This window comes from Polyodon spathula, chromosome 2 (assembly GCF_017654505.1).
Source record: "Polyodon spathula isolate WHYD16114869_AA chromosome 2, ASM1765450v1, whole genome shotgun sequence".
Taxonomy (NCBI): Eukaryota; Metazoa; Chordata; class Actinopteri; order Acipenseriformes; family Polyodontidae; genus Polyodon; species Polyodon spathula.
In genome coordinates, this window is record NC_054535.1 from 46,802,651 (window position 1) to 46,823,203 (window position 20,553).

The 20,553-nt window shown below is 42.3% G+C and overlaps 1 protein-coding gene across 2 annotated transcripts in view; it reads left to right on the forward strand.

Annotated features, from left to right (window-relative positions):
• Positions 1–5,712: 5,712 nt before the first annotated feature.
• LOC121297269 (N-acetylgalactosaminyltransferase 7-like) overlaps positions 5,713–20,553 on the forward strand; it is a 33,524-nt gene continuing 18,683 nt past the window's right edge. For both annotated transcript variants that reach the window (XM_041223491.1, XM_041223482.1), the window contains exons 1-2: positions 5,713–5,999; positions 15,635–16,083. In XM_041223491.1, the coding sequence (XP_041079425.1) occupies positions 5,877–5,999; positions 15,635–16,083 (572 nt within the window). In that variant the 5' untranslated portion in view covers positions 5,713–5,876. The remainder of the gene's footprint in view (positions 6,000–15,634; positions 16,084–20,553) is intronic.

The following is a 20,553-nucleotide window of genomic DNA, read 5'->3' on the forward strand; positions in this document are numbered from 1 at the left end:
TGTTTCAGTTAATGATTGTGTTTCAACCTACATATTGAATTGATGATCATTAGCACCTGTTTGGTATAATTTATTAATCATACACCTGACTATATGACTACAAAATCCCTGGCTTTGTGCGAGTGTACCTAGAAGAATTGATGCTGTTTTGAAGGCAAAGGGTGGTCACACCAAATATGGATTTGATTTAGATTTTTCTTCTGTTCACTCATTTTGCATTTAGTTAATTGATAAATATATATATATATATATATATATATATATATATATATATATATATATATATATATATATATATATATATATATATATTCATGTAAATGCATTTTTCTGTGTTGCCATTCATTGTAGCTTAATTTTTTAGGTGTACTTGCAATTGCCTATGCACTGTGCTGTTGTTTTGGTGACAACCCTTCAACATGCAGGTTTGAAGCAACAAAGATGAGGGAACATTTGGGGTCTTGTCTGAAGGAGCAGCGATTTATCACATTTCCATAGCGTAAAGAAAACATTGGCATTGAAATTTAGGAGTTTCCCACTCCCATTTTTTCAGTTTGCACTGTCACTGCAGACAATCTTGTTTCCCTGGAGAAGTCATGATAAAGTGCAGTATATTATTTCCCCAGGAATGCTTCGCAGCTGCTTGAATAATATACTGTTTTTTGGTTTATGACATGAAGAGTATTTAGCAGGGTTCCATAAAATATAGCATTGTACATACCTCACATGTTGCTACAACTGCTTACATAACATATCTTCAAAGCACTGATAGTGTAAGGATTATTACCCACATTGTCAAACAGATAACACAGCAATAAGGATCCGTGATGTAGTATGGAGCAGAAAAGCCAGAGCACTTGTTATTTTTTTTTTCCTACAGTTATTTAGAGGTTGGCTCTCAAACCCCAGTGCACTAGAGCAAACATTTTGAAAAGAGTTCTGAAACAGAGTAAAAGTGTAAAAGTTGTCAGGATGTTACAAATGAAACTAAAAATTGCAGGTACATTAGTTAAACTATTGTAACAATACGTGGGAACGTATAACCAGATTTTTCGAAACACTGCTACTTACTCTATAATGTTGTTCTATTTCAGGTATGTACCATAAGACACTTGTTTAGAAACTAAAAAAAAAAAAAAAGTACAATGATGAAATGGCTTGAACTTTTGGAAATATCATCTGTTTTATGTGAGGCCACTCTGAGTACACACCATACTCTTTTCTAAACCACTACTAAATCAGTGGGCTGTAATCACGCCAAGGACATTTCTTGCATGTACTAGAACATCAGAGAGAGAGAGCGGGAGAGAGAAGGAGAAAGAGAGAGAGAGAGAGAGAGAGAGAGAGAGAGAGAGAGAGAGAGAGAGAGAGAGAGAGAGAGAGAGAGCAAGCTGTGAATGCATTTAAAGTGCAATAGGAGTTACTGAAAAGCTAGTGTAAGAAATCTTCTTGTCAGTCCCAAGCCTGAAAAAAGTGAGAGGGAAGCCTTTTTAAATAAAGAACAAGTGTTGACTGTTTTATATGTTTTGTGCAGTACTTAACAGGAAACTTAAAATGCATTTACAGACTGTATTACACTACCAATTATCAATGTACAATGAGAACTATGGTACCAGGTTAACAGAAATATGATTTAATGTATGTTCTTTTGTACAATGATACTAACTGTACAATGGTTCTTGTATGTATCATATGGGGCACCAGGGTACACCGTTATATAGCATAATAGTCCATGGTATACTAATGCATCATGGTATACAACTTCATTTGACATTAAGCAAGGGGCTGCATTATCTCACACGCGTTATTCGTCTATATAGAGGCTTAATTAAATTCAACAGAAAATAAAAATAAACATAAATAAATATAATGTAAACATAATAAACATAAACCTTATTCACAAGCCAAAATTTCCGCACAATACGAAAGTCTAAACATAGTTAAGGCACAGCAGGAGCAGTACCTATTGTTTGCAATGCTTATTTTTCAACTGCAAATATATATATATATTAATCACAGTTAACTTCTGCGATTAAAACGTTAATATTTTTGGAGATTAATTATTTTAACGCGTGTTAATCACACTTTTGTGTTTTGAGCCTTTTGGCACATCGTAGTTCAATCCCGGCCGCGGCAACATTGGATTGATTATTTGTCGGCAGTTAAGTTTAAATAGAAAGTTAGTCACTTAACAGCATAATGAAGCAAAGAACTAAAAATGAATGGAAGTTTGTTTGTTTTGATGCTTTTGAAGTTGTGACGGCTCATTGGACAGAAAGACTCTTACTTGTCTACTGTAAGCCTGACTTCTATTATATGTAAACTTATGGAAACTATAATAAGATCCAAAATGGAAAATTACCTATATGGTAACAGTATCCTGGGAGGCAATCAGCATGGTTTTAGGAAAGGAAGGTCATGTCTAACTAACCTGCTTGATTTTTTTTGAGGATGCAACATCGACAATGTATAATTGTAAAGCTTTTGACAAATTCCTGCATAAATGATTCATTCTCAAACTGAACACAATAGGGATTCAAGGAAATGCATGCACATGGATTAGGGAGTGGTAAACATGTAAAAAACAGAAAGTACTGATTAAAAGAGAAACCTCAAATGCAGCAAGGTAACCAGTGGAGTACCACTAGTTACTAGGTAACACACATGCATGCTAACACACAAATGACGGGAATGACAGGACAGCACACACACACACTTAGCACGGATCGGTACATAGCTCCCCCCTCAAGTTCTCTTCGTCCCTGAAGAGACAATGTTACAGTCCTGAGTGATCTAGAGCTCGCCAGACACTTGCAGCCTGTAGTTGGTCCCTGGAACTGTGTACGCGGTCTGCTACTTCATTAGGGGTTTGAGTCCCATCCACTGGCTGTGCTGACAGGCTCTCCAGGGATACAACCAGCAAGTAGTGGGCATAGTCACGGCGTTGTCAGCTGCCTCTGGGGGTGGTTGGACCCTGATCCCCCGGCTGTGCTGTTGTGTCCTCCGTGCTTTGACTATCTGTCAGGGTGAGAGTTGCGGTACATCTCTGCTGTCTCCCACTGGCTGGATGAGCCCTGTCGTTCAGCGTTGGCGTACCATGCTCCCTCCGACTCTACTGCCCTGCCTGGCCGAGTTCCACCATTCTGCCTCGGGCGTTGCGCTCCCTCCTGCTGCTCTGTCCTGTTCCGATGGGTCCTGCCATTCTCCGTCAGCGTGCCGTGCTCCTTCCGGGTCCTCTACTTGGCCTGTACTAGCCCTGTCGTTCTGCCTTGGGTGCCACGCGTTCTCCGACTCCTCTCCGGTTTTCCATCTAGTTAGCTGACCCGATCCTGCTACCATTCTATGGAGATGCTCCATTTCTTTGCCAGCATCCACTCGAGCAGTAATGGAATGCCGGCTCAGGTTGGTCTCCCCCTGGCTCCCTCTGTTCATCCCCAGCGCTTTCGTTCCATCCCACTTCTGATCATCAATGTAGCGTTTCAGGGTAAACAAAAGGGACTGCAGCAAGATCTCATTCAGATGATTATTAAGGTCAGGCCGACACAAAACAGCCCAGAGCTGCTCGCAGGCAGCTTCTAAATTGAGACCCCCCCCCCCAGCCCTATTGGCTCACACACACACAAGGGCACATTTATATACACACTGACCAATCACTCAGGCCCTCGGTCCCACGCAAGCAGCTGACTGGCAGAACCAAACACAAATCACTGAGGAGCAAATACAGACCCAATCTACATACAGTTTCACTGTGCACGTGACACCCCAGGCAGGGCGCGAGCACTGCCTATACACACATGCAGGTTAACACACACATGGTGGGAATGACAGGATAGCACACACACACTCGTGCACAGATTGCTACAGTATATAAATATAATATTTCTTGTTAGTTTGCAGTTTTTGGATTTCTAGGTGCAAGGGTGTTTATTGATATAATTAGCAATGTCCTGAGCCTTATGGCAAACACCTGTAAATAATAATGATGAAGTGACACAGAGGCGTATATCACTTGGTATTTGTAAATCCCACGGGTTTGACCCGCAACCAAAAGTCCACTTTAACACACCAACACTAAAGACAAAACATAAAACACAGTTCCTAGTGACAGTGAATAAGTGCTAGTGGTGTATTACAATTCTCCGTGAAATGCAGGGGTAAAGTGATGTCCGGGTTTATGCTGGCTTTCGATCCAGCTTGTTCATTTAAAGATATCTAAATAATTTTAAGATCTCAAAAATAACTTCCTGTACATTTAGGACAAAGCCTTGACAAATCTGGCCTCATATCTCTTGTGTTTTCTTACTCACATAAAAGAACCTTGGGTTTTGTTTGCTCATCCCTATACCCTTGTGTGACAGGCTGGTCGGGGTAAGGAGACTCGGAGTCAGAAAGTGAAAATAAAAGACTTTAATTAAACGAAATACACAAAACAAAAGTAACAATGGCCAAATAAAAAGAACAAACACAAAACCCTATTAACAAGTTATAAACACAAAATATACACCAATAAACCACTCTCTCACACAGCTCTTTTCACTGTCACAAACACTCACTTGCTAACACTCCCAACCACTGCCTTTTATACAGGTGCTGCAGCTAATTGGGCAATTCGCACCTCATCAGCTGCAGCACCTTTCACACATTCCTCATACAAACTCATTCACTCAAATCCACACAGCAGACTCACACCCACTCTAAACACCATAAAACACACAGACAGGCTGCACCCTGTCACACCTTGCCATACCAGAACTTTTGGCTTGTCAACATTCATCCTTCAGGCTTTGTTACACCCTTCAGTTGCATTCAGGAGTAAGGCGTATGCCACAATGCTATGTTATGTATGGTCGCGTTTGGGCCTATATTTATATGTATAAGTGGCTGTACAAAATTAAATAATGCAAAGATCATGCTAGGATGCGTTTTTATTGTATTGGCTGAGGTAATGATAAAATATTTTGGAACGATAAATATGTTTCACCTGAGTGAATAAAAAAAAAAAGGTCTTGTACAGTTTTGACATGTAAGCACACATTCTCACATACTATGCTGTATCTGCACATAGACGTTTTGCTTCTCAAAAACATGTATTGTTAGAATACCTGTCTACGTGGCTGATGAGTTTGTGTCGCAATGTACTGAAAAAAATCTGATGGGCCCCTTTCTGATTTCGGGATTTATACACGTCTGTAATACCAGTGACATATCACTGGCATTCACTTCCATTAAGATTCCAAATCATGTTACCTAGTGATACCATAAAATTCAGGTTCTGAAGTCAGACTCAGAGCAGAGGCAGCACATAGATGACATTTTAAAAATAAAACCCAGGACCTTTAAAAAGGAGACAAAATCAGTCTCCATATATCTATAACTCAGCTCAGTCTGTATTCATTCAGACCTACTACAATACATATATTTTTGTAACCTGTGAAAATTCATAAAATACAAGGTTCCCTTATTTAATTTCTTTCACACCGTTAGCTATTTGCAAATATTAGTATGGTGACACATATCAAAATTATTGTATGAATTACCACTGCCACTGGTAAATGCACCAGGTGTTTAGTGTAACCCCAAACCGTCTTTTAAAATATTCCACGTTCACTAATATTCAGCTTCCAGGATTGGGTAGTCAGTTCACACCCTTTTCAATCTTTGGACCATGTACTGTAATAAATCGCATGGCTATGCCGGTGTAAGACTAGTGAAAAGTTTTACATACAGGAAGGCAAAGCAGGGGGCAGCACCAGAGAAGAGAAGGATTTGAACAGGATTCAAACAGGACAAGGCGAACACTGGCAGGAACAGAGACAGCCTATATCTCCTACATTTAACATTTAATTGAATCAATTTAGTTTCGTGTTATTTTCATTATGAGGTTAAAAATAGGTTTTATTTTGCGCAGTTTGCTAATCGTGGGCACTTTTATAGGTTTGATTGTGCTCTGGTCATCTCGTACACCCAAATCCAGCGACGAGAAACCATTTGCTCAAGTGGTAGGTGATTTATTTTTAAAATTATTTGTATATATATATATCTTGTATGTATCGTTCCCGTTCCATATTAAAGGCAATGTCTTTTATTTATAGTCCGGATCGTTGTCATGGAGATCCAATGGTTATTTATATCTGTATTTCTTTATTTATTACACCAAGGAGTATCGAGTGCATGGAATGCAATTTAAATAGAACATTGATAGTACGCCATGGTGTACACTATTAGCTTTCTGAAAATGAGGAGACTGTGATGTACAACAAAATAGTGAGCGTTGCTGGGCGAGAGTAAACCCAGAAGTGTGTGTTTTTGCACTTAATTCACACAGCAGGATGGGCCCCCAACACAGCAGGCCTGAATTTTATTAATTTTTTTTAACATAAAAGATATCGCCATTGTGTGTGTGTGTTTGTTTTGTTTTGTTTTTTTTAGCATGCTGTGTCAGTATCTGGTTTGCAAATATGTGAGGGTTGTCGGTGTTTCATGTTTTTAATGCATGATTGGACTAAATATATTCGATACATTTAGGAAAGACGAGTACTTGTTTGTTTGTTTATTTGTTTTCAGTAATTAGTTGACTTTTTGTGTAGCGGTTTATGATTTATTATGTTACTGGATATTTGTTACGAGTTTAGTAGTATATCTTTGAAATGAGTGCGCGTTGAAATAAAAATTGACACAATAAAAATGTATTTACAGTAAGTCCCCCGTAGTGTTTGTCAGTGATAGCACAAATATTACCGGTGTAACGCAAGACGTCTACCCCCATCATAACTGTCCCACTGCACCAGCAAAAAACAAAAAAACAAAACAGTACTTATATTTAAGCCATAAATATATATTACAAAAGCATAAATGTGTTACATATTTATTTAATATACACAATAACACAGGTAATGTTATGAACGATGCATTTATTTGTAAATGCTTTACTTGTTCCCTTTCGATTCGAAGATGGCCACCAAAACATAGTTATGGTAGGTGTCGCTGAGCTCTTTCTATCAAAGCTGCGGATAGGCCCCCTCGGCCCCGCCTACCAAACGTACATAACCGTCAGGCAGGGGAGCCTCACTCTCTTTTCTCGTCTCAAGATTGGTAGGGAAGACCTCTCTGTGTTGCATTCAGGCCTTTTTCTTCTTAAAAAGTGCTGCGTAAGCTACTGCTAGTTCCCCTGCACTTTGTGCTGAAAGCCAGCTTCGCTGCTTTTCCCGGAATCAGTAGTTTTAATTTGTAGCCTTTTTATCCTGTTTCTAACTATCAGCACCTGCTCGCTCAGGCTGCTTCTCTCTGTCTGTATGTCTTAGTACGGTAAGTATTATTGTTAAGAATTGTATGTGTTTTTCACCCTTTCTTATTTGGGAGAGCACTGTTACTCCACGGGCTAGGTTTGCCTTGTCCCCGCTGTCGAGTTAGCCCACCAGACCCCTGTGGGCTGCAGGTTGGGCCTTGTTTTGATTGTAGCTGCACGTCCCTGTGCTTGCGCAGAGGACTAGCTGCTGCACAGCTCCTTATAGCCGGACCAGCCGTATGCTCCTCACCGAGGCTCCCTCGTTAAGTTGAGATGTATGCGGGCTGCGTTGGCCTTCACCACATGTGTGGGTCTTACAATCAAAGAGACCGTGTGCTCTCCCCCATCTGTACTGTAATATTTGACTTTTTGTATTTAAAAACTGTTTTAGTGTTTCTGTGTTGTGAAAGTCAATCGCCTGCCGCGGCTTTGGCCCTGTCCCCCTGTTGTATGCTACGTGCTGTTCAGATGTGTCACCATGTGGTCAGGGTAGGCACCGTGCATAGCTGTCCTGGTGTTTTTTAATAGCGCGGTGCGTAAGACTCAGCCCATGCTTCTTTAGTACCACGGTGCGCATGGTGCTTATTGACTCGCTACAGGTTAGCGCCGGTGCTGCACGGTACTCTGTGCACACGGTGCTTGGCCCTGCACGGTACTCTGTGCAAGCAGTAGCCTGGTGCATGTGGTGCACGTTATACTGGGTACTGCATGATGCTCGGTGCATGTGGTACACAATATACTGGTGCTGCATGGTACATGTGGTGCTTGGTGCAAGCAGAGCTCTGTGCGGTGCGGTGCTTTGTGCACGTGGTGCGCGCAGTATCTATTGCCTTATACTTAATACGCACGGTACTCGGTGTGCTTTAGACCCAGTGCTGCACGGCGCTCTGTGCACATGGTGCTCGGTGCATTCGGTACTATGACAAGCAGAGCTGGCTTCCATGCCTGTTAGGCCTGTGGGACTAATATCCCACAGGAGGACAGGCACAGCATGTGTGCTCTGTGCCTAGGCCCCGAGCATGCCTCTTCAGCCCTGCAAGGCTCTTGCGACATCTGCAAGGCTGTTCAGCCCCGAGTGCTTGCCAATCGCCTGGAAAGAGTTGCACGGGGGCATTCCTTGTCCCCAGCAGCGGGCCACTCCCAGCCACACCTCCCAATGCCATCACAGAGCACCTTTGGGGGGATTCCCTGTGCGCAGGCATCTGTGTCTACCCGCAGGTGCTCCCTGTCGCCTACGGCTAGAAAGGTGAAGAAGTCCTGGCAGGCGCAGGATATTATGGACATGGAAGCTCAGACTGGCCGGATCATAGAGCTTTTGGAGAGGCAACAGGCCCCACTGGCTCTGGCCCTGGGCCCCCATATGGAGCCCCCCTCAGCCCCTGTGCCGATTGCAGTCTCTGTACTTTCCCCTGACCTCTCCAAGGGAGAGCAGGGTGAGCGGATTGACCGTGCGCTTTGCTCGGATGAGGACACACTCTTTATCGCCGCCTTGTGGGGGGAGTCTGCTTTCCCTCCGAATATGGAGGTCGAGATGGAGCCTGCATTCCCTGCTGAAGCGGCCCCTAGTTCCGAGGTTTCCTCGATGACAGCAGCGGCGCGCTAGTAAGGTGCCCGTCGGTACCTGCAGGTCCCCTGAACAGCGCAGGCAGAGCCACATCGTTCCGTCTTTCACCAGCATGACGTGGCTCCTCGAGCTCAACACTTCCCAGCTTTCCCTGATTTTATGGAGGAGGTGAGCGCCTCTTGGAATCACCCAGCCACAGCGCCGGCTCAGTTGAGACACTGTTCTCCACTGGCCTTGCTGGAGGGGGCAGAGAAGCTAGGAATGGCCGGGTTTCCCCTGTAGACTCCACCATCGCAGCCTTGGTCAAGGCTCCATTGGTAGGAGGTATGCCCAGGGACCCTGTGTGCCTGAACCTGCAGTGCAGGGTTACTGAGATGCACGTCCGGACGGCTTACGTGGCGGGGACCCAGAGTACTCGCTTGGCTAATGCATCCAGTATGCTTGTTGCGTATACTGGTTTACATAACGCCCCGCTCCCATCGCACATGTTACTCCAGATCTCCGGCCTTCAGGGGCAGGCCCTGGGCCGGAGTCTGGTGGGCCTAGTGGTCACGCGTAGACAGCTGTGGCTGTCACAGGCGCGGGTGCTTGACGCTGATAAGGCTACGCTCTTGGATGTGGCTATATCGCCAGGCTATACCTTTGGCGGACAGTCACCAGGACGGTGCCAGTTCCCACAGCCCCGCCAGGTGACCTTAGGCATCGCCTACAGACCTCATCTCAGGTGAGAGGCAGGACCCTCCCACAACGTGGTGGCCGTGGCCATGGTCAGACCACGCAGCAAACGCTCTAGAAGGCGGTTTCAGGCCATCCACCCTAGGCAACCGCCGCTGCCAGCCCTGCCTCAGCTGCCCCATCAGGGCCCCTGAGGGCTGGCGGCCTCCGACCCAATTCACAGCACAACAGCTGCACTACTGGCACGCTTGCATCTCCGATGCGTAGGTGCTCACAACCGTACAATATGGTTACGCGCTTCAGTTTCGCATGGGACCCCCTTCTTTTCGTGGCATCATGAGTACGTATGTGACGGATCTGTTTCAGGTCTTGGTGCTCCAGACCGAAGTGGCAGCCTTGCTGGACAAGCACACCATTCATCTCGTAGATCCCACCTCTCTCGGAGAAGGGTTCTACTCGAGATACTTTCTGGTGCCGAAGAGGGACAGTGGCTTTTGCCCCGTCCTGGACCTGCGGTTCCTCAACCGGTTTCTGAAACGGAAAGGGTTTCGAAATCTGACTCATAGTCACATACTTCAGTCTGTCCGTCCGGACGACTGGTTTACCATGGTGGACTTGCGGGACGCGTATTTTGACGTTCCCATTCATTCCCATCCGCTTGATCGGACAGACTTGAGAATGTGACGGTTCGTCAGCATTTGGAACCTACTTTCTTTTAAGAACCCGTTCAGGAGCCTGAAGTCTAAGATGGGGCGAAAGCTGACGTCTTTCTTGGGTACCAGAAAGTACCTTGAGTAGTACCCCTCTTTGTGGGAGATCTAATAGACGAATGGCTGTTTTGCACAGCAAGGCAGCCATTTCTTTCTGAGGTACTGAGGCTTGTAGAGGGTCTGTCACTAAAGTATTTGTGATGCCTTGAAAGGGAGGAGGTCCCAAGTGGAACTGCAGTGCATAGCCGTTTTGCACGGTGGTGAGCACCCAGGAGTCTGAGGTGCAAGCACGCCAGTACTGCAGCTGTTGTGCCGAAAAGGGGGTCTGAGGCTGCCGGGCTGCTGAGGCTGGAGCTGGTCAATTTGGAGTGAGTGTTTTAGGGTGCTGGCCCTACTGACCACGGCCTGTGTTCCCTCTGTCTGCCGGTTGGCTCGATTACCTGCTAACGTGCCCTGAAGGTGATAGCTTGGGGCACCCAGCGGAGCTGTGGGGACTGGGACTGTTCTAGTGACAGTTCAAGTCCAGCGGCTTGAACTACCCCATGCAGACGCACTGGGAGGGAGCAACGCGGCAACCTGACAGGATGCTTCACGTTCCCGCTGTGCTCTTTGTAATATCTCCTCTACATCTGGCCCAAAAGTGTGTCCTGGGGATATGGGCGCATCAAGCAGCGCGGCCTTATCCACATCAGGGACCCTGGCTTCTGTCAGCTACAGCTTTCTACGAGCCACAATCAAGCTGGTTAGGCTCCGGCCAAGGGCTCGCCCTTGGAGTCCGGAGACCTGCAGCAGCATATTGGACAGGAGACGCAACTCGGAGGCCACCGGCTCAGGGAGCTGGGCCTCACGCAGTACACCGTCCAAATATGCGGTAATCTCGCTTCAGGTGCGTCTCCGTCACCTTACGTTGAGGGTTCGTGCACGCCAGATCTCTAGCCAGACCCCCCACTGGCGGGGCCTTAACCAGGGCTGCAATGGTGGAGTCTCCCGGGGGAAACCCCGCCAGGCCGAGCTTATCTGCGCCTTCCAAGGAGGCAAGCAGTGCGGTCTGTTTCGATAAACTAGGACCCGAAGCCGGTCGATCCCAGGAGGAGCGTACTTCCTCCATAAAATCTGGGAAGGCCGGGAAACAGTGAGCCTCTCTGAGTCGGGCACTTCCTCAGCAAGGGACTCTTGAGGTCCATAATGTCCCACACCTGCCTAGAATGCTTCACCCGTCTCGCCTGCCGAGGAGCGACTGCGGGCAGCCTGCGCATTGGCAACGTCCATCAGGGAGTCCTGCGACATATTGTCTGGAGCACCCAGAGCCAGAGCCACTGACGTTCCAGCCGTGGAGGACGCAGAGCTCGCCCTCCAAGCTAAGGCTGAAGGGCTGCACTGATACTACATGCCACGTCCCTCTCAGGGGCAGAGGTGGCATGAGGAACACCCAAGCAACGCACGCAGAGGGTATGTTTATCCTCCTTTGGGATGACAGCGTTGCAGTCCGTACAGGGATGGGATCCTGACATGGGCCTGACTTTGGCATTAGCACTAAAGGCACTGCTCACACTGCATTAAACACTGGATAGCGTTATCGTAGAGTAGAAGTCACTAGAAATACAGCAGTGGTAACAGTGTATCGTGGGCCGAGTACCTTGTACACTGTGTACCGCGCCGTACGTAAGGTATATGCTAGGAGAGCAGTGGCTACACAACAAGCGCAACGTGCTTGTTTCCACCTTTTTTTGATTTTGATTTTAAACACAAGAAGTTTTGTTTCCACCTTTCCGTTGATAGAGGATGGAATATATCATACGCTGTTGTTCAATGACATGTTAGGTCACATGACTGTACAGACCCGCATGGGGTGCAGTTTCTCATGCTACACCGGTGTCATGTTAGAAAGTGGTACATGTACCAAAACATGATCAATGTAATGTCAGAACATGGTACACTGCCACATTGAAAGTGGTATGCTCTCAGATTTTGGTACAGGTGCAATTGCAATCTGATTGTATTTCTATTGGCAAACAGATTTTGCAAACTTAAACCGGAAACAGACATTCAAGTTCTCCTAAAAAAAAAAAAAAAAAAAAAAACAGTTCATGACAAACAGGAAAAAATGAGAAGTCCACCACAAAGTTGCACAAGTAACAAAATTTACAAGACACAATGTATTGCATATGATAAATATCTGCATTCTGTTTTCTCAATGGTGGAAAAATATGATGCATTTAATTAAAGATGTAAAAGACCAAAAACAGCATAACGTACCAGATTTGATTAGGTGCTTCCCTGCTTTCTTTGCGAAAGTTGTTTAGGTATGCACGAGCAAGCACAGTGTGAAAACTCAGTGAACATGTTAAAACTTCAGTATGAAACCTACAGATAAATAAAATAAGCAAATGCATTAATATTTTATACAACCTTTTTTTAGCGGTTGCCCCTGACGATGGCTCCAGTTGGATTTTTAACTGGACTGCGCGTGTTTTACTCTTCAACCTGTGTAGCTTTGAATTTTTCTTATTCTTACTGTGACTGGCTGCAAAGACAAGAGGGCTAGCCAGAGATTGGATCATGTTTGTTGGATTGGTATTTCTTGTCTACGGTTCCCTAATAATGAAAGACATTGTATTCTGGGAGGGGAGGCAAACAAGCTGTGCAGCAAATTTGCTATACATATTTTTATGTATTATATTTTAAATTTAGTGCGTATTTCGTTTTTTTTTTTTTTTTAATGCGTAAAAACGGGAGGTACGCAGCTTATCTGGACCTCCTGACTGCACTAATGAGTGCATGGTAAAAATAGCCAAACCGCCAATGACAATATTTACCCGCTTGGCTAGATGCTTTCAAAACATGCGGTTTTCCAGCCAATCTGACTGCACTGTACATGTGTGCATACCGTCAGTATGCTGTAGTTATGTACAGGAATGCACTTAAAGTAGAAGATTAACACTACAGTCAGGACATAATATTAATACTAATAAACGTATGTCATTATTTTTATGTTTTAAATAATTCATTTAATAAGAATGATTAGTATAGGAATACAACTGCTGCCTGATCATAGGAAGAAAAGCAGGATAAAAGAACCAAGCCAAAATCATTATTAATCACAGAGCAAATTGTTCGAAGAGATTATTAAACTGGCAATGTGTCCTGTTTTCATTTCAAGAGAGAGTAGACGACTGCTCTTATTTTACAGTTTTTTGACCATGGAATTTGCAGAGAAGGTAGACATTTGTGGCAGCCCAAATAAACATCGAAACATATATTTAGACTTCTATATTGTACTTATTTTAAAACCATATATTGTAAAATACATATTGTGCACAATTTAATAGTCGAGCCAAAACAAACAAACATTATAATGAACTGTTCAGTACTTTTAAACTTTGTATGTTAATTTTTGCTTAAGTGTCATCCCCTGTCCCCCACCCCAACCTGCCATGTTCAAGCTCTTATAAAAAATGCTACAGGAAGGTGAGTTGTGGCTTAGCATTTAATTTTTATTTATTTTTCTAAACCTATGCATTTTGCTAGTGTATAATTTATCTGACACTAAGGTATGTGTAGACAGCATGAATAGGGTTTTTTTTTTGTGTAAATGTATGTTGTAAGTACTATGTTTTTATTGTAATTCATGAAGTACCTGATGTTCCTGGTATGTGTGATTTACCAGATGTGGCATGTAATCAGCAGGTAACTGTGTTCCAATGGGGTGTAATGTAGAAAAAGGTTTCATTTATTCACCTTGGGGCTGCTGCAAAACCAAAGCCAACTGGGCTAAAGAAGCTGAAATTCGCTGACGTGTGTGTGAGTGAGAGAGAACCAGGGTTGGATACCAGATTAAGTAAGCAAGTTGACAGCTAGGCAAGTAGTCAGAGTCATGCACCCAAACAACATGCATCTTACTAATGCATGCACCCACATGACATGTGTCTTACTAAACAAGGGATTTAGGGGAGCTCCCTGATAAAAGCTCAGTCTCAAAACAATAATTGCGTAAACGTAGTATTTGTGTATATAATATATAATTTGTGTATAATGGCATTTAAAACATGATTCAATTTCTGACTTTTTAGATATCCGGCTTTACTCTGGTCTCACCACAGTCGGATAGGCGACGGACTACACTGCTTCTATTTTAACTGTGGAGTTATGATAGTGCTTTGAACTAAATCACAAGGGAGAATCACATTGACTCGCCTTTGTTCCATAACTTGCCCCACCTAATTACATATGTGTCAGACAACCTTATTTTTCAAGCAGAGGCATGACGTCAGCTAGATACTCCTGTCATCCCACTGATTTTGAAAATAATTGTTTCAAACTATAACTTATAACAATTACATTTAGTGCTGTTTAGGGCCAGTATTTTGACATTGTCTGCCAACATAACATGAATTGAGGTTCCTTTAGACACATCTCAGTCTATTTCAGATTTGCTTTTCATATATAATAAAGTATTTCAGAGTATTAAAATGGGGTGTCTGTGTTGGTGCCGTAATTGTTACAGTTTAGCTACTTTGTCATTTAATGTCTTTGTACTTTTCATATATATAACTGCAGAAGAACTGCTGAAGAATGTTAGGGCATTCTTTAGCACAAGGTATGAAGAGTAGAAGATGTTGGGGATATTAAGAAATGCATGCCTGTCTTTCTTGATGTACCTCTGTACCATGTTTAATTACTGTAAAATGAATATAGGTCATGATGAACTGTCAGTATTCTTTCATTATGATAGCTCCAGGTTTGTATATACATCTATGGTGGGGGATGCATTTTACTTGCATACTTTTTGTATAGGGGCTCTGTGGCATTTTTTTTAAAACAGTTGAGACCAGTGAGGTGCTAAACTAGGGACATAAAAAGCAAGTGTAGCTACAGTATGCAAACAAGCATGTGTTACAGTATCTACTTTTGCATTTAGTGTTTGTTTAAATCACAGATTTGTCTGTCAGGCTTGTGCTATGAGCATAGACATACCACAAATTACACAGAAGCTTGAATGTCACTGTGCTAGGCTACTGCTGTATAGTCTGGGTGGATAACCATACTGTACTGTATGTGCTTTGAATTATGTTAACTATGCATAACAAAACCTGAACAGGCACAAGAAACAAACCTAAAAACCTCAAGATTCTGTATTATGAGAAGTTAAACGGTTTTTGTCAGGAAATAAGGTATTCTTGTTAGGTACCATTTTTCTAGTCAACTAAATCCGTAGCAAATGATTTCAAATATATTTGTTAGTTTCAATTAAAAATGTATTTTATTTTGCTTTCAGGCATGTTCTGTAACTAATAGTCAACAGTGTCATTTTTTTCTTGAAAGAGCTGTGGTGTTGAAAGACATTTGTCAAGTAGTGTTCTTGTGTTTTAATTTCTTTTTCTGGCAATCTTTTTACTGCAGGAAGAAAGACTTGCCAGCAATCCTCTGCCCAATGTGAACGACTTGGAAAAATTTAATCCTGTGGTCCCCTGGCCTCATGTAGAAGGGGTTGAAGTTGACCTAGAGTCCATCCGACAAAAGAGTGATGGTAAAAAAGGACCACCTGATCCCCCGCAAGCTGGTGCAGATGATCAACAGAATATAATGCAGAAACAGTATGTCAACTTTAAGCCACAGAAACATGTCTACCCAGATCCTATATTGAGACCTGGAGTGTTGGGAAACTTTGAACTGAAAGAACCTGAGCCCCAAGGAGTGTCTGGTGGTCCAGGTGAGGGAGCAAAGCCATTCGTGCTTGGGCCAGATTACAAAGATGCCATCCAAGCTAGTGTCAAAGAGTTTGGCTTCAACATGGTGGCAAGCGATATGATCTCCCTGGAACGCACTATAAGTGACCTGCGCCATGAAGAGTAAGTAGTCTACTTCATCGCAGTTTTAGGGCATCAGAGATCTGATATTCATTCACAGAGGTAGATTCAATGAAAAAGTACTGTGCTGTTTCTGACCTGTGTTATTTCCCTGTTTTACGGCTTTGTGAACTTCCAGTCATATAAGGACACTGTCCTAACAAACCATTGCAGTAGCAAAAGTGTTAGGAACTATTTTAGACTCTTCATCAAAACACCTAATATACACAGCCACATTAGAATGTTTGATTGAAAACTTACATTTAAATGGGAACTATAAGAAGGGAGCTGTATTTTTTACTGAGTCTCCACCAAAGTCCTTCTGAGTTGTATTTATTTACTCTGGGTACCCCAATTGAGATGACATGTCTTCATAGTACTTGTTCTCACTTGTTTCATCTGTTGTGATGAGACCCTTGCATGCCCGACTTGCAAGACAAGAAGGAAACTGAGGGGTTGGAATTGGGTACTAAACTATTTTGGCTGTATAACTCTGATATTTATAAGACAGCATTCATGATGGGGGTATTCCAAGAAGTGCAAAAAAGCCACTGAGACTAGATACGTTGTACAAATACTGAGTGCCGAAATGCGCTATAGCTCCTGCATTTGGATTTATACCCCCTAGTAGATGAAATGACACAATTCAAAGGCTTTTTGCAAACTCTATCAGTTGTTATAATAGTATTTATTCTGATTTATAAATCAAATTATCCTTGATTAAAAATGATGACCTGTTTACGTCTCTACAGCTGTGGCCAAAACTTTTTAATCACCCTATAGCAGTGGTTCCCAGCCTTTTTTAATGTAGGCACCACCTTGGTGTTTGGATTTTTCCCACGGACCACTTGCCACGCATTTTTACACAACAGCATTTTTAAACACATTTTTGTGTGTGTGTGTATAGCCTAACTTAATGAGATCTCTGGGATTGAATCTTTGCTGCCAGTTGATCAAGCACTGTTGTCATTTCGCGCATTGAAAGTTGCTGATGGCAAAGTTCCTGTTTCTTTTGTTTAAAAGTCCACTGGGGCTTTGGGTCATATCCAGTGCATGTAAATACCAATGTTAAATATCCATGATTTGTATTTATGATACAGAGGCTTTCTTTTCTTAGAAGGTGGCTGAAATTCGTCAATTCCTGTTTTGGTTAATGATGGCATCAAGAACAGACTGTACACATTATTTCCAGAGGTAGTGTTAAGAGAATTTCCTATTCACATATAGCCTCTTTGTTTTACATTAACTTTTTTTTACTATGCTGCTAACCTCTCTAAAAACTTGTAATATGGAAATAATAGGAATATTGTTATATCCCTGGCAAAAACTGCTGCACATGTTTTATATTGTTGAAAATGAAAAGTGCAAAAGCTGTGGTTTAATGTTTATTCATTTTATTTATTTATTTATTTATTTATTTATTTATTTTTAGTCATGCCAACTGAGTTAGGAATATTGGTGCAGTGCACTACTTTTATACGGAGCGAAAAGGCTGGAGACAGATTACGTTTTTTTTTTTTTTTTCTGAACAGTGAAAACAAGCAGTAGAATTAGAGTCCAGAACAGAATGATGTGCATTTAGGTGAATACTATTACTGGCTAAATAAAGCAGCGTAATTTGGAACTCAGATTTTTCCTGTTTATTCTGTTGTTGGATTTGGATGAATGCAATATGGATGCTAAAATGAGATCCAGTAATTAACAGTCATGGTTACTTCGTTATCAACAAGGTGTTTTTTTTTTTTTTGTAATCATTACTAATCCATATGGCCACTCCATCAAAATGTTGTCTTCATACACAGCGTTTCCGTTAACTGGTAAATGCCCCTTGCAGCTAGTTGATGGGCAGAGACTGAAGCCATCCGTCAGTTTAACTGGCAGCAAAAGGTCTGTGACAGGCAGCTGGAAACATTAGGTGTGTTTATACTAGCACAAATACTCTGGAACAAGCGGACAATTGACACGTTCCGGAATATTTTAGTAGTGTAAACGCTAGCGAACGCGTTCCGGAATCCGTCCTCTTAGTCTCACAAAAGTTGAGTTTGCATTCCGGACTGAGAGGAATGGAGGACGGATTCCAGTATACTTTGCTGAAGAAATATTCCGGCAAGATTGGAGAAAATACACAACAGGCACCACACTCCAAGCTTTAACTTCAACACAGTGCTGCCTTCCCATAACTCATAAACACAAACAAGAAAAGATTTTCATCTTCCATATAAATATTTTCAACCTAATGCATTTGTTTGTAATTTTTTTTGATGTATAGACTGGGGGTTATCTGTTATAGACTGTGTTATCTAAAAAAGGCATGAATTGTCGACTGATGAGAGCTATCAATTAGGCGTTGCACTTGATGTTTAATTGTTCATGCTTTTCCTGAGAGAAGCACCCCCAGCTGTTTCCTAGATGTGTAAACGCACTGTTCCGAAACAGATAGGATTCCAGAACAATCGGAAGTATTATGAAAAGCAAGTGTAAACACACCTATTGGCTCACTAACAAGCGAGTGTGTGCGCAATCGAATAAGTGAGTGATTCGGCAGTTTCTGTTTTAGCGCTTGCTTGTTAATAAAACAAGTCACTGATAGGCCAGTTAAATCCCCGCCCCTTCTTGTTCCTCCTGGTGGGGAGGTTTTATTTGTCAAAATCAGGCATTTTAAAAGTAAGAAAACAAAATACATAACTTGAAATAAATGTGGGTTCTTGTATGTAAAACCCATTTGTTAGAAATATTTGACATTGTAAGAACATAAATTACATAACAGCCTTCAAAAATACAACTGCGTATTCAACTTGATATATGCCAGATGAAACAAAGTCCACCAATATTAAATTAAAATAGATAAAACTTAGTACTTATATGTTGATTGAATACAGATGAAAAAATTGAAATTGTACAATATTTGTTATAGACAGCACAAAATGTTGCCAGTAGATGGCACTGTGAGTCACAAAGTGAGTGCAATTTCAATCTTACAGTAAAAGTAGTCACTCACAACTTCCTCCACTTTCCTTGGACCAGCATGCTACTGCATCATGTGTCTACATGTGACAGTATTTACAGTTTAGCTTTCTTGCAAGTCCCTTATCCTACTGTACCTTCACACTGTAGAATCATTCCCATGTGCAGTGTTTATGGTTTAGTGCTTGTGATGGGGTTTAGAGATATGTGGGGGGGGGTATATGTATAAGGTGTAGGGCTTGATAGGTATACCTCATATTGCACTGTGACTGCAGTGTACTGTATTGCTGGACTTTTGATGCTAATGTATTCCTACCTCTCCTCAGGTTTTCCTCAGCCCCACTGTGTGCGGTGTTGGGGGGTGATAATTCATTTTCCCTAGAGCTACCGCCATTGATCTGCACTCCCAGAGCTGCTGTTGCACACAATACAACCTGATTAATCCTCTCTTTGAATGTGAGAACACTGCCAAGCCATGAGTGCAGATAAGATCAGGGATAGGTGAGGGTTTGCATTGCATGCAGCTGGCACCTCACTGCCCTTTACATATTCAATTTCAGTTGTCTGTTAACTCTTTCGTAATGACTGCCTGATCACAGTGTAAGAAAGTCACATGGCAAACGGATCTCTGTCCGTTATATTTTTCATTTTGCTCTCTTTACAGAAAGCAAACCATACTAGTACGAGTGAGCTTGTACAATAGCTTTGTCTCGTTCCTGTTTAATTACAGTGCAGTCGCAAAGTGTTGTACACATTTTTTAAATTTGTGTTTGTTTTGTTGCATTTCATTTAATCTATTGACATGAATTAATACACACCACTGAATTTGTAGCAGATATTGTTTTTAATTCAATTTAAACTTAATTCAGCCACTGAAAGTTTGTAATTGTGAACAAGCTGTTCCTATGATGTTTGAAAACATGTTATTGTCCTTCTTCACTTACAAATATAGTCCTGCTCCAAATGTTTGGGTTGATTTTTATCGTGAAAGATTTACAAACCCTGTCCATTATCAGTTTAAAAGCAGAAATGAACAGCGCAGAATTTGAGTCAAGATCCCATCACAGTTTAGTATATATATAATGTGTGTGTGTGATTTATTTTTTATTTTTTACTTAACATTCAAAACACCATAGAAAAAATGTCTGCTAACTATTAATAGATCTAGTTGGTTAACTATGATTTGCCACACTAAGTTAACACCCTTCTGCTAACACCTCAGGGCAAGGCTTTGTGGTCTATGGTCAGTTGTAAGACTTTCCACTAAAACCCAAGACAAATGTGTGAAATATGGAGGTTTGTTTGGATTTTCCTGTCAAACGTTAGCGTTGTGTTTTTGTTTTGTTTTTCTTTGTGACTAGCACTAGTACGCCCAACTGAGCAACTCACAGCTCTGCCTCCTCCATTCAATCTGTTCATGTTGCAACAGGCTTTGGATAATTCATTCTGTTTGCATACCAGGCCGTCGAACTGCCTGACCCAGTTGTAGCCTTCAAGATTTTTTTTATC